This window comes from Eutrigla gurnardus, assembly GCF_963514095.1.
Source record: "Eutrigla gurnardus genome assembly, chromosome: 5".
NCBI lineage: Eukaryota > Metazoa > Chordata > Actinopteri > Perciformes > Triglidae > Eutrigla > Eutrigla gurnardus.
The window spans coordinates 873,475-898,118 of record NC_139919.1 but is presented as its reverse complement, the minus strand read 5'-3'; the positions used below and the strand labels follow the sequence as shown (position 1 = coordinate 898,118).

Genomic DNA, 24,644 nt, shown 5'->3' with positions numbered 1-24,644 from the left:
TTTCCAATAGCCCTGGTTTCTGCCGCAGCCACCAGGGGTTTTAAAACTCAACTTAATAACTGAGTGATCAGATAGGGGAGCTGCTGACATACAGCAGTCTGAGACAGAATGCATCATTGAAGCAGAAATTAACCAGAAGTCGATTCTGGATTTTAATGTATTATTTGGTTTGAACCAGGAGTATTGTTTAGTGTCGGGGTGTACAAGGCGCCAGGGGTCTACTAAGTTATGACTGCCATAGAAATTAGATAAGGCAGGGTTATGCGAGCTGTGTTGACCTTTAGAAGGGTGTCTATCCAGATATTCATCATAAACCATGTTGTAATCTCCTCCCACAATTACATTTGCAAGTGGGTAGGTGAGATTCAGATTTTTAATTTTATCAGAAAGCTCTGTAAGTAATAGTTTATTTTGAGCTGGGTTGTTAAAGCCATAGATATTAGCGAGAATACTATACTGTTCATCAATATTCAAAACACAGATTAGCCAGTGACCATTGTTACTAGATTTAGAGGCCACCAATTTACCAGGACAGTTACAGAACAGAATGGCCAGTCCAGCTGATTTCGTGGAGCCATGGTCAAAAATGATTTTATCCCCCCATTGATTAATCCAGAATTTTTCATCATCCGGTTTTGAGTGTTTCTTGTAATAAAATAAAGTTTACTTTCTCACCCTTACAAAATAAAAAAATAGATTTTCTCTTAGTGATATCTCTTGCCCCTAGCATTCAAGGAAATACAAGAAAAAATAACATTCATATTAAACCACAACTAGCAACCGCTAGTAAACAGTAATAAGTCCAAATGAGTGAATAGAAGTCAAAAAAGAGAAAAAGCCTGCAAAGATAGTAGGCAATGTCCCTTCAATATCGGAAAGACTTTAACTTAACCATCCAACCTTTTTATCACAGGGAAGATTAAGACCCTGTTTAATGTTTATGTATTTATAGGTTTTAACTACCAGTATACCTCAAGTGTTTTTATTAAGTGATTCTGTGTCCATCGATGTAACCGACTCCTCCTCTGTAGTAAGCTCGTTTTCCAGCCGCCCGTGCTTGCTGTATCTTCGGCCACAGCGCCACTCGAGCCTCCCTGTCAGCCTTGCAGAGGTCTTCGATGAATCCTATCCCCCGTTCTTTGCAGATGGAGGAATCCTTGGTCATCTTCCATAGCTCGTCCCGGTGTATTCTCTGTGTGGATTGGACGATGACCTGTCTGGTCCTGTTGTCCTCTCGTCTTCCCATTAGATGAGCCGAGTCCACGATGTGGTCGATGTTTGGAGCCCATGCAGGGGAGATTTTTATCAGCAAGTTAGCAACCATTTCTCGTGTATTTTCTCCTTCATTTTCCTTTATCCCTCGGATTCTGAGGTTTCAACAGCGTTTGTACCGTTCAATCTCCAAGACTCTTTCCATTAACTCAGCGACATCTCCCGCTCCGTGGTTTGTAGCTGAGTCTTTGATCTCCGCCGTGTTAAACTCAACCGCTTTAGCCATGTTAGCTAGCATAACTGAGTTCTGTTTAATTTGGGTGCCGAGACTAGGGCCCGACCGATATGGTTTTTTCAGGGCCGATACCGATACCGATATTTATGAAAATGGGAGGCCGATAACCGATATGTGCAACCGATAAATAAAAGAAAAAAATTCTCGAATAAATTAAAAATGGCACACACTGACTCGAACTTCCATTAAGTGTTTTTAATAGTACACTACAACGACATGAGTGCATATATTGTCTTATTTTATCAAGTAAAATATAAGTTATAGGTTTACTCAACAGCCTGGTAGTTCATAGAAATTCAGGTAGAAATAGGTTAACTCAGAGTTCCACAGCTTATCAAAAACAATCCTTATTTTATTAACATAGGCTGCCTAAGGGCGCGATCAGTAGCGTGCCTCGGCACGATTGCCCCAGGGGGGTCCCCAGCGGCTTTGCATTCACACTGCTCCAGCCCAAACGGGCTTTGGCCCGTTAGCCCGGTTGTACAAACGTCATCACGTCCTAATACTACACATGCATGGCTTGATGTTGTTTTGAAGGAAAGCCGTCTCTGCATATATTTATATTAAAAATGGCCTCATTTATATATATAGCGCTTTTCTCCAAAGACACTCGACCTGTCCTGCATCAGCGAATGTGCGCACGAGCGGATCTGTGCGAGCAGGCAGCGCGAGGAAAGCGGATTTTGGACGGAGAAACACAGCGGCATTTTTCTTATAAATGCACCGGTCCGGTTCCGGTACCGGTCCGGTTCCGCTCACACCACGAGTCTAAAGAGTGCAACAGCTTGTCAAAATACAGTGTCAACTCCGTGTTTTCAAAGTAGAAAGCGACATCGTGGTGGTTTAACGAGGCGGAACGGCATCAGAACAACATCAAGCGTGTAAAGTACACGAAAAACGTAGCGGGAGCGCGCGGCGAGGATTGTTGCGGCCGCGCATCTTGCGGAGCAAGTCTACTGTGCTGCGCGGAGGCGCTCCTAATGTAAATGATTATTGATTTATGAATTAATTGATAGGTAGCTTATTTTTGGAGTATTGATTTATTTTTTTTGGCCTGGCGGCAGGTCTCCTTGGCCTGGCGACCCGCCAGGCCTGTACAATGGTAGGGGAAACACTGCTTACCTCGAAGGAAATGTGTTTTCTCTGCTTTAAGTTGTATCCACACGCAGCACCGTCCTTAGCCCCACGTGGCCGTCTAGAAACCGCTCACGAGTCACAGGGAGCGTGAAGGCACCCCGCCCCGCTTGCAGCCTTGCGTGTTGATTGGTTGTATTCCGTGTGCCAAACCAATCAGATGCTGTGACGGGCGAGGCAACTTGGCAAGGCTCATGAATTCCAAGTGGCAAGAGCGGAAGGCGCGTTCAGAACGAAACGGCTGCAAAATTGGTTGTGAAAATTATATGAACTTATCGGTGGGAATTTATGGAAAGTATGGCCGATACCGATATCCCTAAAATGTTAAATATCGGCCCGATATATCGGTGCGGCCGATAATCGGTCGGGCCCTAGCCGAGACTTTCCACTTTATCAGTGAGCTGTTTTATGGCTTCTAGGATGACCTTCGTCAGTAGTCGTGTCTCTCATTTTGTCTGCCGGTTGTTTTTTTACCCGAGAGAATGGGTCTTTTCTTTTGAGGCTCTCGGTCGATGTTTCCATCTTTTCTGCGTAGTTGTGGTGGGTAGCAGCCGTGTTTCGTCGGGCTGGAGACAGTTTCATGGCTCAATTCTTTGTCAAAAATGAATGTCGAGATAGTCTAAAGCTTAAAAGGTCTAGTAAAGGCAGTTGGACGGTAAAGTTATTGAAAAATGGGACAAGCAGACAGCGCTCAGAAGTTATGATGCACCCAGTCCGCCATCTTGCCGGAAGCGCCCGTCGGCGCCGGCTTCTGTTAACACACTAAGAGTGACGTATTAATAATCGCGCGACTCAACGAATCGACGACTAAATCCGTTGCCTTTTAGTAATTGATTTTATCGATTCGTTGTTGCAGCCCCACATAACATAACTTCAGAATACATAAAAACAGGTATAATGCATTCATTAGTTTCTGATTCTGGGAAAGTGGAATAACAGTAAAGTGATTATGTCTGAGCTGTCTCTTAAGCATATCACACATATGCTAGCTTTTCTATGTGATCTTCCTTTAATAACTAGTGTAATATTTTTCACTAGGATTCATTGAGCCTCACCTGTTTAGAACAACACTGTAACAGACAGCATCATCATTTTGCAGTGGAGTGATCCAGTTCTTATTAAATCCAGGTACCCCCTCAGGAGAAGTCAGCCCAGTGGAAGGATCTGGAAGCTGCTCTTGCTGACAGAACCTGTGCTGTGAATGATGCTGGAGCTGCTCTGTTGAATGCAAAGTAAGTCATATTGCAAAACACACACAATGTAAAGAGGGATTTTTGTGTCTGGTCACCTGCTAAACTCAATCAGACCTGATCCTTCTACATCTCATTATCTGTTATTTATCCATGTAGTTACTAGATTTAAACCGCCTTCTCCTTCTTGAGATATGGATATAATACACATATTAATATGTATCTATTAAAACCTGTCATTTGTATGTTTTTTTAAAATTATATGACATATCGGACCAAGCCACTACACCTGTCCTGTGTCTTTTTGTTACATTCAAAGCTTCTTTTGAGGTTTTTGAATTAAGCTTTTAATGTCTGTTAATCCAGCTGTGTGCCACAGCAAGAGAGCAAACCATTGGAGACCAAAGTGACATTTTTTGTCAGCAGGATATTTAATGAGTTTGACATGTTGTGGATTATGGAAATGAAAAATGCATTTTTGAGTTTTGGGTTGAGGATTGAGTTTGGGCACAGCCAGCGTACTGTATATAGCTGAGGCATTTATCATATATCAAGTTCATGGAGAGAACAGATTAATGGAAACATGTAACTATGGGGTCAGTTCAGTCTCATTAATAATGAATGCACAGAGAAGGATTCACAAATGTATTTTGTGATTTATATATAAATGACTCTTCTCAAAAATACATTTCAATACAAACACAAATGTGTCTTGTTTTAAATAAATGTAATATAAAACTATACATTATGTATTAAAAAATATTTGCAATTTTCATCAAAAATGTATTTGTATGTTGTTACATTTATATACAAACTGTTAAACTTGAATTTACAAGACGCTTTTCATATGTGAACTTGTTTGCATTTGTGTGTGGATGTTTGAGACTCTCCTGACTGGCTGGATTCACAAATGCATTTTTTTCATCAAGGAAAGCCAATCAGATGCCTCCCTCGTTTTCAGCCAATCACATGACTGCATTCCCACGAGTGGTACCTCACCATGACCAAAGCACAGCTTTTTTCTGCGCATTATGCATTGCTTTTCGGTAAAAGAAAAAAGAACATTAGGATTTACCAACTCTGAAAGCACTCACTTCACTGGGAGGAAGTCCTGCAGCAGTGGCACAGACACTCCAGTCCATCAAAAGAACAGACAGTCTTCAGATTTTCCATTTCAATTTATTTTTTAATCTGTAAAAGAGGGAAAACATTCTAAATTAAACACAACCACTATTCTCATCAGCAACATTACCATTGTGATTGATTAACTTTACATCTTGCACCAGTTTTCATCTCAAACTGTCTCACCCCATCCCTCACATCCCTCTCATCCCTCCCTTCTCTCCCATCTCTTCTATCCCTCCCATCCCTCCCATCTCTCCTATTTCTCTCATCCCTCCCATCTCTCCTATCCCTCCTATCCCTCTCATCCCTCCCATCTCTCCCATCCCTCCCTTCTCTCCCATCTCTCCCATCCCTCCCTTCTCTCCCATCTCTCCCATCCCTCCCATCCCTCCCTTCTCTCCCATCTCTCCTATCCCTCCCATCCCTCCTATCCCTCTCATCCCTCCCATCTCTCCTATCCCTCCCATCTCTCCCATCCCTCTTATCCCTCCCATCCCTCCCATCTCTCCCATCTCTCCTATCCCACCCATCTCTCCCATCCCTCCCATCTCTCCTATCCCTCTCATCCCTCCTATCCCTCCCATCCCTCTCATCTCTCCCATCCCTCCCTTCTCTCCCATCCCTCCAATCCCTACCATCCCTCCCATCTCTCTCCCTGTAGTGAAGCATTGGACAGTCTCAGGTCAGTCATTGACAAGTCTAAAGGGCTGAAGGTCTCTGCTGTCCGCCCGCTGGTTTTAGCAGCAGAGGAGAACCTCCATAACATGGTGGTGGACTTGGAAAAAGCGGTGACCACGGTAAGGAAATTTGTACATTAAGGACAACCAGATGAAGACTTTGAAGAGATAATTCAACATTTTAGCTTACTCACTTTCTTACCCAATCACATTGAATGATAGCCCTGAATCTCTACACTGATTGGCTGAAAGAGAAAGTCAGCTATAGACAATTCCCCTAATGTGTATGTGTATGTGTGTGTGTGTGTGTGTGTGTGTGTGTGTGTGTGTGTGTGTGTGTGTGTGCGCTGTAGGTGCAGTCTGCAGAGTCAGAATCTAAGATTGTCTCCCGGTACAGTGAACTGGTTAATGAAGCCAAACTACAGTTTCAGAGGGAAGTAAGCAGCCTTACTCCAGATGTCCAGGCCAACTGGAAGGGTCTCAGTAAGACGACACACACACACACACAGCAGTAGTAGTAGTACAGTGAATCAATATGATGACAGTATAACGGGTGACAACATGGTCCAGTCCAAAACGGTAGCGAGAAGAACCATCTGGAATGAACTACTTCACTTTGTGCAGCGCCCTGGTGGTCTGGCTGACGACCATCTCTCTCTCCTATAGAAAATGTGTGGGAATGCTGAAAGCTGAAATTAATTGCAAGGCTTTGCGATGAATTCAGAAATATTAAACGGCACGCCTGAAAAATGTTGAAGGCCAAAGTCCTGAAGAAAAGATGTGTAATTTGTGTGGATCAAGTTTCAAAATGACCCTCCCCATGTGTCTTTTTGCTCAGAGCTGTTGAGTTGAAAACACATTAGTCTATGAGAGAAGTGCAGGGCTCCTTTGGTCCTGCTGCTTGAAGGGCCCATCTTCTGAAAGGGGACCAAACACACACCATATTGCCAAAAGTATTCACTCACCCATCCTAATAATATAAATCAGGTGTTCCAATCACTTCCATGGCCACAGGTGTATAAAAGCAAGCATAGGCATGCAGACTGTTTCTACAAACGTGTGAAAGAATGGGTCGCTCTCAGAAGCTCAGTGAATTCCAGCGTGGTACTGTGATAGGATGCCACCTGTGCAACAAGTCCAGTCGTGAAATGTCCTCACTCCTAAATATTCCACAGTCAACTGTCAGTGGGATTATAACAAAGTGGAAGTGATTGGGAACGACAGCAACTCAGTGGTAGGCCACATAAAATGACGGAGCGGGGTCAGCGGATGCTGAGGCACATAGGATGGGATGAGGTCACCAACTTTCTGCAGAGTCAATCGCTACAGACCTCCAAACTTCATGTGGCCTTCAGATTACCTCAAGAACAGCATAGAGAGCTTCATGGAATGGGTTTCCATGGCGATCAGCTGCATCCAAGCCATACATCAGCAAGTGCAATGCAAAGCGTCAGATGCAGTGGTGTAAAGCACGCCGCCACTGGACTCTAGAGCAGTGGTATACAGGTATATACTGTGTGTGTGTATATATATATATATCACAAACACGCACTTTTGGCAGTATAATCTATCTATGTAATGTATTTTAATGCACCCATGACAGAAGATATGATAGAATTGCAACAGCCTGGTCCTCTCCTCATCAAGATAAACACCTGAAATTGAGTTATTTAGGTTTAAGAAACAGATTTGTTAACACAACTTGTGTGTTGTGTGTAAGCTGGGAAACTGTCAGCGGATGACCTCAACGCCCTTATCGCCCACGCTCACCGTCGCATTGACCAGCTGAACCGAGAGCTGGCTGAGCAAAGAGTCAGAGAGCAGATCCACATTAATGCATCGCTGGAGCAGCAGAAGTTGGAGGACCAGAGAGCCCAGGAGAAGGCTGTTAACACGGCCGTGCAGCATGTGAAGGAGGACGCCCGGCTGGAGCAGGAGAGGAAGGTACGGAGTTACAAGCGCTCAGGGTTTGCTGATCGAGATATTCCTTTGGAGCCACCGTCATTTAACAGTGAAATGCCACATGCATACAGTCTGCTTCCTCACAGACAGCCATGCATTAGCTACGAGGCTTTCTCTGTTATCTGTGTAATGAGACTGTGTGTGTGTGTGTGTGTGTGTGTGTGTGTGTGTGTGTGTGCGTACGCAGCTGTCTGAATTAAGGGATGTGATGGAGGCAGAGATGAGGACTCAGCTCCGACGTCAGGCAGCTGCTCACACAGACCATGTCCAAGATGTCCTCAAAGTCCAGGAGCAGGAGCTGAGAGCTGATGCTGAGCAGGTCTCCGCACTTCATCCTTCACACACATTCCCATCAAATATTACACAAGGAATTACAATAGTCCAGCCTTGAGGTAACAAATGCATGGACGAGTTTTTCTGCATCTTTTTGGGACATCATTGGCCTAATTTTAGTAATGTTACGCAGGTGAAAGTAGGCTGTCCTTGTAGTTTGTTAAATATGCGAGTCAAAGGACCATCAATAGTAGCTATATCTTTAGACAGCGAGCTTCGGAGGAGTTTAGGCCCGAGTACAATCACTTCCATTTTAACTGACATCAGGAAATTGCAGGTCATCCAGGTTTTTATATCATCAACAACACCACATTCTAAATAATTTAAGCAAGGATCCACTCATACACTATAACAGGTGAGTACATTCAGCCAGCTTGTATTGTTGTACGGTACCAATACTGGAAAAGTAACGCCATACCTGCCATTAAAAAAAGTCCATCCCCCATTTTATTAGTAGCTGTACTTGAACTCCATTAAAACAGGGAAAGAATTGAGATTCTAATTACCGACCAAATGTTCTGATATTAGACTCACTATCTTTTCAGATTTTTTTCAAGCATCTCCTGTAATTCATCCAACCCATAATCCACCAAAAAGCATGTGTTAAAGTCTTATTTGACCATGTTTCTCAGTACTGTAAAGTGGACAGAAAGGAAAAGAGAGAAACATTCTCTTAAGCATCACTTCAATACAACCAGAGCTTTCTACACTTACTAGTCTCCTCCCTCTGACAGCCCAGCTACCTGCAATCATCCCTTACATGCTCTGCTGTGGATTGTGTTTAGGTCCTGAACAGTAAAATGCTGGAACAGGAGACCGTCTACCGTCAGCTGAGCCAGGAACAGCTGGACAACTTCACTCTGGATATGAACACGGCCTACGCAAGACTGAAGGGGATGGAGGAGGCCATAGACAGTAAGATACTTCCACATGTGGATGAAGCCCATTGTAAATGTTTGACCCATACTGTCTCATAAAGAGTAAGTAACTGCAGCCTGTCATCTGATGACCACATGCCCTGTGTTTAAACTATTTTAGTAATTGGTAGTTTAATCTATGAACTCAAGCAAATCATGTGTTTTCTTTGTAAGATCTTAACACCCCTTATATATCCACATTCCAACACTGGAAGACAGAAACCCTTTTGAGTAGCAGAAACTCTCCCAAATCCGCAAACTATAGTGCTAAAATATGTGATGTCGTCAAGTGTAAAAAGGGGAGCTGACTTGTAAAGACTTCCAGGAGAAGTCCACGCCTTTACTTAACAGATGTTATGAAGGATAGGATATCAACATAGGGTCATTCTGTGCCAACTCGGCCACCCATGTACATGGTACCTCTCAGATTTTGCTGAAAAGCGGTGAAAATATGCTTTATGTTACCAAACGAGGGAATCTGAAGTTTCAGGTCAATATATCAAAGGTTTGAATTTCAAGTGCCACGCCCCTATTTGACACATTGGAATTTTGCATTTCATTTGTTGGCATTTTTGCAGGCCCATCACTTCTGTTCTAAAAGTGATAGAAGGCTGAAAATCGGTCCGTTAGTTCATTGTGGTTTGTACTACACAATTCTGAAGGCAATCAACATTCCTTACTGTTTGGGTGAGAGGTGGGTCACCAAAGTCAGACCCACCTCTCACCCAAACAGTAAGGAATGTTGATTCTGCCTTCAGAATTGTGTAGTACACACCACAATGAACTAACAGACCAATTTTCAATGCGAAATTCCAATGTGTCAAAAAGGGGTGTGGCACTTGAAATTCAAATGGACGCCACGGGCAAACCGTTTAAGATATTGACCTGAAACTTCAGATTCCCTCGTTTGGTAACATAAGACATATTTTCACTGCTTTTCAGCAAAATCTGAGAGGTGTCATGTACATGGTACCCCGATATTGGCTGTTTTCACATGGAGTGACCCCATACTACTTTGTGTGTCCCTGGACCCACATTAATAATATTTATTAATATTAGGGTCCACACTTCACTTGATAATGTTTATTGTTGTCAAGTTTGAAATGCTTTTATTAATATGGACCTTTATTCCGCTGCTTTGTTGTCTCTGAACGAAGTGGCTGACGTTAGTCTGCAGTATCTGTGTTGAGACATCCTACAGTGATCCTTGTGAAGGTGTTAAAGAACAGACAGGGAGATGATGGTGAAGGTTAAAGCCTCTCTAGCTGAATCATTGTCATGACTTATATGTGCTAGCTTGTAATAATTAAGTTGAGCGTATTCTAGTACTGCTCAATGTGTTAAGTGTCCTGAGATGACTTCTGTTGTGATATGACACTATAAATAAAAATTTAATTGAATTAAGACTGGGAGACTAGCTCAAATGGCATTGTAGCCTATGGTATGCTTTGCTCAGTCTGGGGTGAATCACACAGATAGGATGGGATGTAGTGCAATGATGAATGAAAATTATTTATTTAAAGGATGTAATGGTGTGGACCTATGTACAGCCTCAGCGGTTCTCAGCGATGCCATCTGGAGCTCATGTTAACTCATGTTAGCTCAGGTTAACTCATGTTAACTCATGTTAGTTCAGGTTAGCTCAGGTTAACTCATGTTAGCTCATGTTAGCTCACGTTAGCCCATTCCTGTGTCTTGACTGCAGGTCATGTGGTGGCAGAGAAGGAGGCCCGTAAAGCTCACCAGCTCTGGCTCTCAGTGGAAGATCTCAACTACATGTTGAAGACTGCTGACGCTGATATACCCACCATGCCTCTAGAGGGCGCTGCTCAGGTGGTGCGAGACAGCTGCCACGACAATGACTTCGCTTTGGCTTTGGCGTCGGCCCTGCCAGATGAAGGTCTGCACCGCGGTGTGTACAGCGAGGCCTCCCTCCGCGCCCGCTTCAACTCCCTGCGCTCGCTGGCTCGCCGGGTCGCCCTCATCGACGAAACTCACAACTCCTTGTACCAGTATTTCTTGTCCTACCTTCAAGCTGCCCTGGTGTTTGAAGATAAACAGGAAGCCCCACCCACCCAGCTGAGCAGTGAGGATTTAGACCCTTTCAAGCTTCTGTCATATGCTAGCTTCTGCTTAGAGCATGGCGATTTGGAGCTAGCAGCTAAACTGGTGAACCAGTTGAGAGGAGAGGCCAGGAGAGTGGTGGAGGACTGGTTGACTGAAGCCAGACTCACACTGGAAACTAGGCAGGTAGTCAGTCTGTTGTCTGCTTATGCAAATGCTGTGGGGTTGGGAACCACCCAGTCTCCATAGGCCGTCCATAGTCCACGGAAGATCACCATTATCAAGTATCCCTGCTGCAGGCTTGAAAGGTTGCTAAGCGTTCACGAGAGAAACACAGTGGTGGTAACTGAAGTTAAGTGATTCATGTTAAGATGTTACTTAAATTAATCTGTTTTGAAGTCACTGTGGGTAAATATTTGCAACATTTAAAGAAATCACCCTCTATCTGTCTGTCTAGTCTATTTGGCCCTTCAGGTTTGATTCAGGCATTTATACGTGGCTGATCAACCCTTCCCTCCCCTGAATGAACCCTTGCACCCCGTGAACAATACGTGATGCTGCATTTCACTTGGTCAATACTGCACATGTACCAATAAATTGTGATCAACAAAGTGGTCTGTTAAATGTTTTATTTCCTCCCTCACAACTGTTTAACATAACATGTCATAAGTGCTAGAAAACAATGACAGGCAACCACTTATCACTGTCTGTCCACTGCTCAAAAGAATTAAGACAACACTTAAATCCCATATCAGATCAGAAAGTCTACAGATGTACACTATTTATGTCTCTGCTGACATTGTATCCGAACTTATTACTTCCTCTGTTACTCCACTGGGTTTTGAGTCAATCTTCATTAAAATTGTTTTACATACAAACAAGTGTTTACATATAGGCAGCATTTACAGACCACCCTCTTCTCCAGTGGACTCTTTTAAAAATCTGATCGCAACTATCACATCCATATCTGCCATGAATTAATTAATTTTACTAGGAGATTTCAATAGAAATTGGCTAGACAAGTCATCTGACACAATTAAAAGAAAATTAATTGGCATAAATCTTACCCAGCTAATAAAAGAACCAACGCGTGTCACTAAAAAAACAAATACTCTGCTGGATTGGATACTGGTCTCTCATCCTGACAGGATTATTAAATATGGAGTTATGTCTGATTGCTTTAGCGATCACTCAATCATTTACTGTGTATGGAAAATTAAGCTCCCCAAATCACCACCAAAGTTGATTAAGATCAGGCAGCATAGGAAAATGGATCCAGATTTATTTTGTAATGATTTAATTAATATAAATTGGGACCGTTTTCAGTTGATAACCAATGTTCAAGATGCCTGGGACTATTTTTTTACTGAGTATAACGATGTGCTTGACAGACAGATGGTTAAGGTCAGGGGTCAACATCTTCCCTGGATCACCCCAGAACGTATTAGTCTTTTCAGGCAGAGAGATAAAGCATGGTCAGTTTACCGGAGAACGAGAAGTAATGCTGACTGGGAAGTGTACAGACAACTGAGAAATCAGAGTAAAATCAAAACTCGTAATGCTAAGGCTAATTATTATTATGAAAGTCTGAACTCTGACTTAAAAAATCCAAAACAATTCAGGTGGAAGGTTAAATCAATTACGAGCAATAAAGAAAAGTATATAATTAACAAACTAAGAATTTATGGTAATATTTTACATGACTCTTCTTCTGTTGCCCAAGCACTTAATCAGCATTTTTCCTCGGTCTGTTCTACTCCTCTTCCTGTCTCAAACACCAACATATGGCGTGGCTACACTCCACCTCCTGTCAGCTCATTTTTTTCATTTAGAAAAATCATGCCAGCCGAAGTGCAGAATGCGATTAAAGAATCCAATGGAAACAGTAGTGCTGGACTTGATGGCCTGGAAAATAGATACATCAAATTAGCTGTCAATGTTCTCATGTATCCTCTTGCAGATCTATTCAATCTCTCACTTTCAACAAATGAATTACCTACTATCTGGAAATTGGCACGAATCACACCACTCCATAAAACAGGTGATGTTCTCGACTGTAATAACTATAGACCCATATCTATTATTTGTTCAATTGGCGGGTGGCTTTCAGATCCAATCACTCAACAACCACTGCACTACTGAAAATAACAAATTACATTTTCACTGCTGCAGGTAATGGCGAAGTCACCGGTGCAATATTTATTGATTTAAGTTAAATGCAAGGGATGCAAACAGCTCACTTTTTAAGTGAGACTCACTTTTTTGACGGCCAAATGGGTCACTTGTGTGGTTCATGCAGATCCGAGGAGTTTTTGTTTTTGAGGGGGGGGGGGGGGTCTAATTTGCGCATGCGCATGCGCACTCCTCATTCCCGTAACTAACCGTTTCTGCTATCTAGATCATTCAAAAACTATCAAGCGGAGAAATAGAGCTTGCGCCCGTATATTAATCATTACGGTAGCCCACACCACTTCTGCAGAATTACCGTCCAATCACAGAGACAAGAAAGATTCACCAGCACCTGAAGTATTTGTAACGTGAGCTTCTATGTACCGTTACCCCTGAATGGCTCGGGAATTTCAACATTTTCGACCGGTTTCTGAAAGTAAACAATGAGAGCTTAAGGTAAGGTTGCAGTCTTTTGCTGAAAGTTTAACATGAATATTAATTGTCTTGGAAGTATCCATGATGGAGTGACCAGACGTCCCCGGTTTCAGGGGACAGTCGCAGCTTTTGGTTGCCTGTCCCCGGGAAAATAAAATGAAAACTCTGTCCCCGTTTTTTAAATAAATACATAAATAAAGATAAAAAATTAAGGAAGGCCGATATCAATCAAACTGATGGCCACACAGGAAATCTCCCCGTTTCTCTCCGCCTTTTCGGGATTTATGTCCTGGTATTGAACATCGGACGAATGGTCATTTTCATCCATGCTAACGTGTTAAGATGCTAAGATGTTAACTGATATTATCAGTTAACTTGAGCTGATGTTAGCTAGCGCATAGACCTGCATAGTTAGAGATAACACTATCCGCGTTTACATGGCACATCTGATCCGCATAGATTTCTATGCGGCATAGATCTGTTCCTAAAATGTGTTCCGAATGTACTGTATACTAGAGTCCTTAAAGGAAAACACCACCGCATTTCCATACTGAACTATGTTCTGCTCTGATCTTAGACGAGGTGATACATACCTCCCTCTCCTCTGTGCGTGCACTCAATGGCTCTTGCGCGCACTCCGCGCAGCGCTAATTTGCTAGCATGTAGCTTGTCCTTAGGATCCAAAGGGGGGTGAAGTTAGAAGCAACCAAGCACTTCCACGTTGTCCCTATTTAAATACGGTTACGCGAGTAGTTACACGACCCAAGTTTGGTTACACAAAATTTTTCTAAGCGGATAACAAGGATAACTATATAGTATGGCGGAATAACAACTGGAAGCACTTCGACGTCGGCGCAGTAATATCATCACTCCGCTCCCCCTCTTACTTCCGTCAATAGAACATACGTGACCTGCACGCCGTCGCCTGCACTACCTGTAGTAGTTTGTGCACAGTTGAGGAAGCATCAGGTTGGAGTAAAATAGTTTGTGAACAATCAAACATCATGGTTATAACGTGCATCGTACAGGGTTGTGAAAACAAGCAGAAGGTATATAGTCCCGTCATGTTTTGAGTGATGATATTACTGCGCCGACGTCGAAGTGCTTCCAGTTGTTATTCCGCCATACTATATAGTTATCCTTGTTATCCGCTTAGAAAAATTGGCATGTTTCATTTTGTGTAACCAAACTTGGGTCGTGTAACTACTCACGTAACCGTATTTAAATAGGGACAACGTGGAAGTGCTTGGTCGCTTCTAACTTCACCCCCCTTTGGATCCTAAGGAATATACTGGGACAAGCTACATGCTAGCAAATTAGCGCTGCGCGGAGTGCGCGCAAGAGCCATTGAGTGCACGCACAGAGGAGAGGGAGGTATGTATCACCTCGTCTAACATCAGAGCAGAACATAGTTCAGTATGGAAATGCGGTGGTGTTTTCCTTTAAGAGAGAGAGTGGCGCCACCTACGTTTACTGCAATGGTTAATTTTTTTCACAGCAATGGCGGAGCATGGAGACCCTCAAAAGTTCCCGGAAGTTAGCAAAACTAACTTCCGCCCAACGTAATTCTTATGGAGCACACGGTCGGAGCAACACTTGATCAAGGTAAAATGTTTAAAGAATGACATTTTCACATCAGTAGTTCATTGGAATTAAATTGACATGAGTAATTAGCTATATTAAATATGTTGGCGGATTGTCCCCGTCTAGATTAGAAGATTAGAGAATATTAACGGATAAAAGTTTAAGCTAGCACGCTGGATAACGATAGCAACACATGCAACAGGCGGACGCATGTAAATTCTGTTCACTAAATATAACTTAATCGAACACTGTCAATTTATACCAATAGCCAGCTTAATGTGCAGGGAGTGTGATTGTAGATAAACATCAATTTAATATAATTGAGGCTATATTTATATATATATATAGGTTTGAGTGCGGGGTGAAAAAGTTCACATTTGAATATTAAATTCAAACTGAGCTGCATCCGCCGATCCTGATGGTGGTAAACTTTCTTGCAAATAATAATAATTAAAAAAAAACCGGGGTGATTCTGGTTGTGTTAATATAATTACCGTGTGTGTATTGGGCAACTTGATTTATTTTTATTTTTATTTATTTATTTATTTATTTTTCAAAAAGCTGATAGGAGTATAGTGTATATTATAAAGCTGGTGTGTCTACTGTTGTGATTTTGGACGGTGAGAACACAAACTGGGTTTATACCGGCATGGTTATATTTTTCATGCAAATGTATCATGTTACTAATTCTCCTTGTGAATATTGTGGAGACTGTATTATGTTGACTCCTGACGTGATCATTCATTGTGCACGCGGCTTTCCTCTCCACTCAATCCTTCGCCACGATTAGCTGCTGACTACTGGCCGATGCACAAAGATGGTGGGTATCGCATCTTCTCTCAGCCTAGTCTTGCCCTTGCTGGTCTTCAAAAACTGGTCAGCCTCAAAATGTGCCTGCAGAGTGACTTCACCTTAGTTCTCACACTCAACAACTCACTTGTATCCGGCACTATGAACATGTCTAGCATATATCCCATAGTGGTTGAATACACACTATCAGATGGCACATTACACTTAGTAGATATGTTTCAAATCTTTGCACACATAAAACACATCCAGTTCCTGAGGCAACTTGACAAAATGTGTAACACATCAGTGGCTGATTATACTTAATTAACCATGAGCAGGAAAAGCTGTTGATGATTAGAAAATGTGAATCTCTATAACTGAAAGTGATTGGGTTGTTGTATGAGGTCCCTCTGCCTTGCATTTCCTGCACTAGACTGCACCCTCCCAGGTTGCAGGAGGAAGGCAGAGTGCAGACACAGAAAAAGAGAGAATTTGAAGTGGGACTTCTTTTAGGAGCTAAAATATTTTTTGTTGTCTCTGTGCTCAGCTCTACCCTTGTCCAGCACTGTCCTGAAGCACCTTCAGCTGTTCTTGGGTTGCCCGATGTTCACCTTCTTGGTTTGGGTCTTGTTTCCAAGATGGCCTTCAAGTGTTTTTTCCTGTCATTTTCTTTTTCTTCCCGTTATATTTACAACGTAACTTCCCTTGGTTTTTGCATTGTTTTTCCTGTTCTCTGTTCTGTTTTTAATTAAAAACATCTTAAACTTCCCAGTGGTGTGGTATTTGAAAGTGTGCGAAAGTGCAAATGCATTGTTTGAATATGATTACCTCGCATATTTTTTTGTTAGTAGTGTCTTTGTAGGTGGTTAAATGGCTCCTTCCAACTTTAACCACCCATGCTTTTCGCCTGTCCCTGTCTTTGGGGAAGCCATACATGCGGACACCCCTCTCAGAGCGATTGGAGCATCCCCACGCAGCACAGCACACCATCGTGAAGACTGTCAAGGACTACATAGTGAAAAGGACACAAACAGCTTAACATGCTGATCTGTTTCACTTCTTTACATACTGTTTTAAGGAATTTATTGTGGTATTAAGTGCTTTTGGGAAAAACAAGACTGTGATTTATTGTGCTACTGATTTATTGTGCATCACTGAGTAGAGTAAGTTTGAGATGAGGAAGAATAGTTAACACATAGTGATAGAAATAGTGATTTATAGTGAATTCAAATCAAAGTGTAATTTATTTGCCATGGATTTCATATTAGAATACAGTTATCATAATGTTGTTACGAGTCCAGACCTAATGTGCAGTCAATGGGCAAATCTTTGTTAGTCACCTTTCTCCTCACTCAAATCTGAAAGTTAAGAAAAAGAGAAAATATTATGACTTTTCAACGACTGTACAGTAAAGTTAAGTTGATAAACTTAACGGAGTTCAAATCAATTAACACAAGAATATACATGTTGCAACGCAAAGCATTTATTGACCATTATTTACCGATCGTCGTGGTTTTCCTAGTGTTTTTCAATTGCCCGCCAAGCACTTCCGGGAACTTTTGGAGGCTACATGGACCACGTGATCGGCCGGCGTTTTGAACTTCCGTTGTCGCCACTCTCTCTCTTAAGTCACTCAAGTCATGGTGACCACTCTCTACTGTATACATGGCAGTAACAAAAGTGTCCGTTATGTCTCTCGCGCACACCTGACACATCTCTGGACCGGCGGCGACATAATGGATGGATGCACTTGTCACTATCGGGGATTTTAAATTTGATTTTAATGAAAGCCAAGCAGGAGAGAGCTTTTCTCTGCCTGCTCCTGGACAGCGCAGCAACGTCAATTTCTCGTCAGATCTTTATATTTACCCTAAGCTCTAAGCTTATAGTATATTATATACTACATATAATAGTATATAATATAATATAATTGTATTTATAATATTACGGCCAAAAGCTCTGTGCACCTCCGGATGGCCATAGCGCGGGGAGCTCACAGGGATTGGGGTTTGTTTACCGGCGTTGCTATGGTTTCCGGTCTTGTGTGTTACATAATACATTTAATTTTAATTTAGAGGCGCCTTTCAAGACACCCAAGGTCAATGATGAATGAAACAGGCGGTCGAAACTGTTGTGCATTAAGCTTTATTGTTTAGTGACTCTTTTAGTCAGATTCCATCTAATATAGGTAAAGTAAAAACCATTCAGGTAGTAAATGTTGAATGAAATTAACTAGGACTTAAAATTTGCAATTTGGTTCATCATGGACTAGGCCCACATGTTTCAGACCTTATCAATAATTTATAATTATATATAAGTAAAAGTAATGTTACAATTCAAATCGTATGATGTTTTTTTGTTTCCTCTTCTGTTATTTTCAGAATGAGGGAATTAAATGAGGATGAGGCTTTGTCTGTGAAGCAGGTGGATTTAGGGTGCAAGTGCAGCTGGAACTGGAACTGGCTGAAGTTGGAAATCTCAACCACTATTGAAACAAAGACACACATTTTCCCATTGTCTCATTGTATCAAAAAAATTGACAAGAAAGGCCATGGCAGGTGTACACTATGCATGAGGGAGATCAATTATTCGAACAGAGGGTCCCAAGCACTAGTGGCACACTGCAAGACTGAATGCCATGTTCGAAAATTACGTGACATTATCACAACACGTAGTGTGGCACCGGTCCTTACAGAAGAAAGGCCAGCACCAGCACAAGGACCTGAAAGGATAAGGGAGCAGATTCTGACCCCTGTGCCCACATCTGATCGCATAGCTAACGCAGAGGTAGGCAAGGTTGTTAAGGAAGCATAAAGGGAAAGTGTTGTAGGCCTATGCAAAAGTGTAGAAGACAACTTTTAAGTATATTATTTTCTTGAAGCAAAAGCGTATTGGTCTCTGAGAATGTGTTTAGTGTAATTTACTCCATTGTTTCCCTTTTTAGGCTATGGTTCTGGGAGTCATTGCAGAGCAGTCCCTTCCATTATCAATTGCTCCCGTCCTTGTTAATTTGGCCCAGACTCTTGCACTTGACAAGATGGCTTTAGCACAGTTAAAACTGTCACGCACAGCAGCCACATACAAAATGGTTAATGGCCTTGCACGTACTTTCTCTGAAAGGACAGTTTATCAGCTAAATAGATGTCCCTTTTCTCTTAACATAGATGAAAGCACCTGTAACAGCAACAAGAAAGTACTTGCAATGTTGGTTAGCTACTACCATGAGGATAAGGAGAAGGTGGTCGTAGAGCATCTTGGCTCTCTTGAAGTCCAGAAAGTGACTGCTGCCAGCTTGGAAAAGTCTCTCACTGACTTCTTCATTGAAATTGGCATTCCGTGGCAAAATCTGGTGAGCATCATGATGGATTCGTGCAGTGTCATGCGAGGGAGCAAGTCAGGTCTGGAGACCAGGATCCGCCATTCACTCTGCCCAACTTTGCTGGACATAGATGGGGACAGTTGCCATCACATCCACAATGCAGCCAAAAAATTTGCGGAGCCTTTTAACCTCTTCCTTGAGAAGCTATTTTCAGATCTGCACACAGATCATCAGTGGTCTCCAGATCAGGTATGCATTTTGTAGTTGTACAGGCGATGTATACATTGTAGTTGTACAGGCGAGTCATTTTTTATTTTTAACTTTCGTAGGTGATGTACCTCAAGGAAGTGTGTCAGTTCATGCATATCCCTGCCACCAATCCTCAGAGGTTTGTGCAGCATCGCTGGCTCTCTGCATATAATGTGAGCATCGCCACAAAGAGAATGCTGCCTGCATATAAGGTGCTATATTATGGCTTCCTGAGTGCAGAGGACAAGGCGCTTTACAGGGACCCTCTGGAGGCGCTCTTCAGACAACACAACGTAAGCGAGAAGGCACAACAGCGGATCTTTTCTCTGCATGGGGACCTTAACAAGAAAGGTAGGGTTCTCCTGAGCATGCATTAGTTTGAACACATTGGAAAAGTACTTTTAATTCAATTTATCTGAATTGTGAAACTATAGTTTCTCCATGGTCTTGGAAGGAAAATGAAGGTATAAACTGTTGAATGTGAAAGATACAATATTAGGTAGAAACACTATGTGTAATCAATCAATCTATAAGTATCAAGTATGTTAACATGTCATAAAACAGTCCTCCTGTACAGTATTGCTGACACATCTTGACATTTTTAATTGGATTTGTGCCAAAAGCTAATTTTACTTTACCATTTTACCTATTCTATTCTCTTTTAGCTATGACACAATTAGGGAAAGACAGAAAGACAAGGGTGAACTCTAAGATTTGGTTTGAGGACACAAAAACTGAGCTACAGCTGAGTGTGTATCAGGGTGTGCTCGCCATCCTGAAGGAGTATGTCATGGTTTTCCAGGTTGGTATTGGTAGCATTTGGTCAAACTAATATAAATAGCTGCTCTAAAGTCAGAGAAATTAAAGTAATCCTTTCCAGTCTACATGTTGTAAGCACATACAGTGTGTTATGTAGGCGTGCCAAGTCATGGTGACCAACACTGAAATATGTTTAGAATAAATTCATAGATTTAAGAAGCCCAGAATTTGTGTGTCTCTACATGTCCACATGTCAGTGTATTTTAGGCCTACTTGGGATATCTGCATAATATACTGGCAAAAGACAATATTAACACTGTTTCAAAAAGTGGTTATTCTTGTCTGGGGTTCACTTGCTTTGGAACAGGACAGCATGACTGAAAGCCACATTTAGCTTTTTGAAATATCAGGGGAGCAAAATGTTGGCGCATAACCTAACATGATATTTGTTGAAATATTTTCCAGGGGAGCCAAACCTTGGTGCACAAGCTTCACGATAGGCAGCTAGAGTTGTTCAAACTCTTCATGAGTTGTTTTATCAGAGCTGAGCACCTAAAGGATGCAACTCCTAAAGAGATGGCAAACCTCGTGATTGAGGGAAAGATGCTCCCTTTCGCCCAGCTTTATGTTGGAAGAGAGGCGGATTCATTCAGAACCAAGAGTCCTCGACATCCTGTTAGTATACTCTCAAAATGACCTCTTACATTGCATTAACAACAGTTCGGACATGATATTGGCCTATTCTTTCAATATATGGTCAATGTTAATGCATTGGTTTTGTTCACTTTAGCTCCTCAAGACATTCCTGGAGTCGGTCTCGCAGGCCTACATCACAACTGGCCTATATCTACAAAAGAAACTACCTTTGGAGAACCCCATCCTACAATCCCTCTCTGCTGTAGACCCCATCCTCAGAGGTCACTCGCAAGCTGTGATCCATTTGAAGAAGCTGGCCACCAACCTTCAACACTTCACAGACCCTGAAAGTGATGTCCACCTAGAAATAATGGGGTACAGTGTGTCTCCAGATTTGGCCTCATTCAGTGAGGGAGAGGACATGGTCACTTGGTGGGCCAAGGTCTTCAATTCTCAAAAGTTCCCTGCATTGAGCAAAGTCATGAAAGCCGCCCTCTCCATCTTTCATGGCCCATTGGTGGAGGCCTCCTTCAACCTTATGGGGGACATTATTGACCCAAAGAGCAGCAACATGGCTATCCCTACATTTAATGCATTCCAAACTGTTAAATACACACTAAAATCAGGCAACATGTCCGCCACTCAAATTTTTAAGAGGGACGATCCCAAATATGGGAAATTGGATCAAAGGCTGTGTCAAAACATCAAGTCTGCTGGGGCAAGGGATGCGGCTAGACGCCAAAAGAACCGGATTTCAGCAATGGAGAGGGCTAAAGAATATGGGTACGAGAAAGCACAAACTGCTGAGGACAGTAAAAGGGCTGCACTTGAAGCCGAAAAGAGGGCAAGAATGAAGCATGCGGCCAAACAAAGGCGTCGGGCACTCGAGATCCTGGTGGCAAAAAAAAATAAGTAATTCTGTCAAAATGACAATGAAAATGTTCTTTTGTTTGTTGTATTAATCGTTACTCTAGCTATTGCTAATATGTTTACAATTCAATAAAGAATGGAATAGAAATCTTTAGCCCTTTTCATCATTGCGCCCCTTCCATGGTCTCACGTGGGATCGGCGCACGCACCCAACAAGTCGCCGGTATGTACTCACTTTTTTGACCCTTCACCTGTTTGCATCCCTGATTTTGTTGACCGTTATTTGTTATTAGATAAACTCTACAACATAGGTCTTTCGAAAAATGCAATTTTGTGGTTCAGTTCATTTCTCCATAATAGAAAACAATGTGTTGTTTTAGATGGCAATTTTTTTTCTGACTGTCTGATCCAGGAAAGAGGAGTGCCACAAGGTTCTACCTTGGGACCCCTTCTTTTTTCTATATACGTAAATGACTTGCCATCCATCTTCACTAATTCCTCTGTGCAACTATATGCCGATGACACTGTCATTTATATTTCAAAATCTGACCTATCTGAAGTGCAAACCATCCTTCAATCCGACTTCAATATTCTGCAAGACTGGCTTTTGTACAACAAATTACTTCTTAACAAAAACAAATCTGTCACTAACCTTTGGCACTAACTCGAAATTGAAAACTATATCAAGTTCTCTCACTATATCCTGCAATGATGGCACACCTCTACAGAAGGTAGACAAATTAAAATATCTTGGTGTATGGATGGACCCCACCATGTCATTTAATACGCACATTGACAGTATTGTACGTAAAGTGAATTGTCGGATAAAAATGTTATACAGGTCCAAGAAATGTTTCACTAATCGTGTCAGAAAGAGACTTGTTGTGCAACTGATCCTGCCAATATTTGATTACTGTGATGTTGTGTACATGTCTTCCTCCAAACGTGTTCTAGCTCCTCTTAACAAAGTTTACAATAGAATCTGCAGATTTATACTGGATTGTCCTTATCATACTCACCACTGTTCAATGTACCAGTCTCTTCACTTGTCTTCTGTACATACCCGACGACAGATACACTGGTTCCAATTTATATTTAAATGTATTCATCTTAATTACCCGCCTTATCTAAAACAGTATTTTGTTCAACTTACATCCAACTATCAAACCAGGCAATCTATTTATCCTTATTTTTCAGTGCCTCACAATATCAAATTAACAGGTAGAAAAGCATTCATGTTCAAAGGACCAAATGACTGGAATCATTTACCTGTGGGTATTAGATCATCGCAATCACTAAGCTGTTTTAATCAAGTTCTATCCTCCTATTTTGAAACATCTTGTTCATGCTTTCATTAACTCTGTCACCATATCCCATTTAATATTTGTACAAACTTTGGTTGCAATTTTGTCCAAGTGATTTTTGCAGATGTCTGTCTTGTCTTTTATTTTCTATTGTCTGTATTGTACTGTATTGTCTTGTTTCTTTTCATTGTATTGTGCTAAGTTGTGTTATGTGTGTAGGACCCCCTCGTAAATGAGTTGTGACAACTCAAGGGGCTTATCCTACGAAAAATAAACTTCAACTGCACTGTATAATTTGTTCAGAACAAATTGATATGACAATAGTCAATGGAAACCAAAATCATCAACCCATCAAGGGCTAGATTCAAAATTGACCCTGCAGTACGGCTGAAAATCAAAGTAAAACGTTCTCAACACCTTTATTAAACCACATCCTAAACCCACCATCTGCTCTCCCTGGTGTAAAACTAGTATTACCCATATAGAGGTGTTAGAATTGGCTTTTACTTTGTTCACTTTAGACTTGTATTTTTTCACTGAACTCGTATAAATCACTGGTTGTGCTCATTAGAACAGTGTGACATGTTAACCTGATAAGCAGGAACCCGTTGAATCTTCAAGGCCCTCTTTGATCTGACAGTTAGGTTTGCTAGAATAGATACACCTCTCAAGGACAACACCCATACATGTTTCATATTACATTTCTCTAGGTTCACGTCAGAGATAACTGACCAGGTAGACTCGGTTGCGTGAGTCCAACGTCTGTACGGGGCAGTCTCAACCCAAGAAAATAAAATGTGACCAGCACCCGGAAACGGGGCTCGCTCTGACTGAAATCCTGTGGGAGCTCTGCCATTCCGAGCCCAGCGCTGCCATACTTTACCTGTGACCTGAATAAATACTACATCTATGAACTGAAGATTTCTCCGGTTTATCCAACAAAAGAACTGGGGGTTAATAGAGGAAAAATGTGATAGAGCTGGTGTGTCTCCAACATGGCGGTGTGCAGAGTACCACACTGAGATGTTTTTTAGAAGAAAATGATTTTTTTACCTTGGTAAATAGAGTTTGAGAGGAAGCGCTGATGTTAATGTCTGCTGTTACCCAAGCTGGAACAGGAGCCATTGAAAAATAAAACATTGCTGACCTTAGTTGGGGGGCCCAGTAATATACAGTTTTAAATTGGGGAATTGAAGCCCCCCCCTCTTTCATATGGTAAATATAATAGCCTTAATTGTGGTCTGGCCTTTTATTATTCAAGATAAATAGACTCAACAAATAATGAATACTGTGGAAAAAGGTGTTGGGTAAGGGAAGCGGAAGTGACTGAAAAAGTTACAAAAATGTCGGCAGGACAAGTATTTTAATTATGTTTAAACGACCAGTCATAGATATAGGCATTTGGGTCCATCGGATTAGCATCTCCCCCACCCTGTCCACCAAGGGGTCATAATTTAAAGAAACTATTTCACATCAAGACTAATTTTATGTAAAACCTTTCAAGCAACTAAGGGTGTGTCTTTAACAGGCTGCAGTCTTTCATTTTCTTGCGCGTGCCTCAGAGCGGGGACACGCTTCAATGGTGAGGACAAGAATTGCATGCAGGCCGGTACAAACAAAA

At 41.9% G+C, this 24,644-nt stretch overlaps 2 protein-coding genes and 1 long non-coding RNA gene across 5 annotated transcripts in view; all 3 read left to right on the top strand.

Annotated features, from left to right (window-relative positions):
• immt (inner membrane protein, mitochondrial (mitofilin)) overlaps positions 1-11,520 on the top strand; it is a 46,564-nt gene extending 35,044 nt beyond the window's left edge. The window contains exons 8-14 of the mRNA XM_084009550.1: positions 3,770-3,873; positions 5,618-5,753; positions 5,987-6,116; positions 7,354-7,577; positions 7,783-7,914; positions 8,714-8,843; positions 10,551-11,520. Coding sequence (XP_083865676.1) covers positions 3,770-3,873; positions 5,618-5,753; positions 5,987-6,116; positions 7,354-7,577; positions 7,783-7,914; positions 8,714-8,843; positions 10,551-11,158 — 1,464 coding nt within the window. The 3' untranslated portion in view covers positions 11,159-11,520. The remainder of the gene's footprint in view (positions 1-3,769; positions 3,874-5,617; positions 5,754-5,986; positions 6,117-7,353; positions 7,578-7,782; positions 7,915-8,713; positions 8,844-10,550) is intronic.
• Positions 11,521-13,898: 2,378 nt separating this feature from the next.
• LOC311013487 lies at positions 13,899-16,654 on the top strand. 3 transcript variants are annotated; one of them, XR_014597143.1, is made up of 4 exons: positions 14,408-14,562; positions 14,743-14,887; positions 15,012-15,118; positions 16,434-16,654. It is a non-coding gene; the product is annotated as an uncharacterized lncRNA (long non-coding RNA). The 3 variants fall into 3 exon arrangements; XR_014597141.1 differs by having other exon boundaries at positions 13,899-14,562; positions 14,798-14,887; positions 15,012-16,654; XR_014597142.1 differs by having other exon boundaries at positions 14,373-14,562; positions 15,012-16,654.
• Positions 16,655-18,956: 2,302 nt separating this feature from the next.
• LOC311013349 (uncharacterized protein) lies at positions 18,957-21,765 on the top strand (the record flags this gene model as incomplete). The annotated part of the gene is made up of 3 exons (XM_084009369.1): positions 18,957-20,256; positions 20,679-20,888; positions 21,004-21,765. Exons 1-3 carry the CDS (start codon positions 20,122-20,124, stop codon positions 21,763-21,765), a joined length of 1,107 nt encoding a protein of 368 aa, XP_083865495.1. The 5' UTR covers positions 18,957-20,121.
• Positions 21,766-24,644: the final 2,879 nt, after the last annotated feature.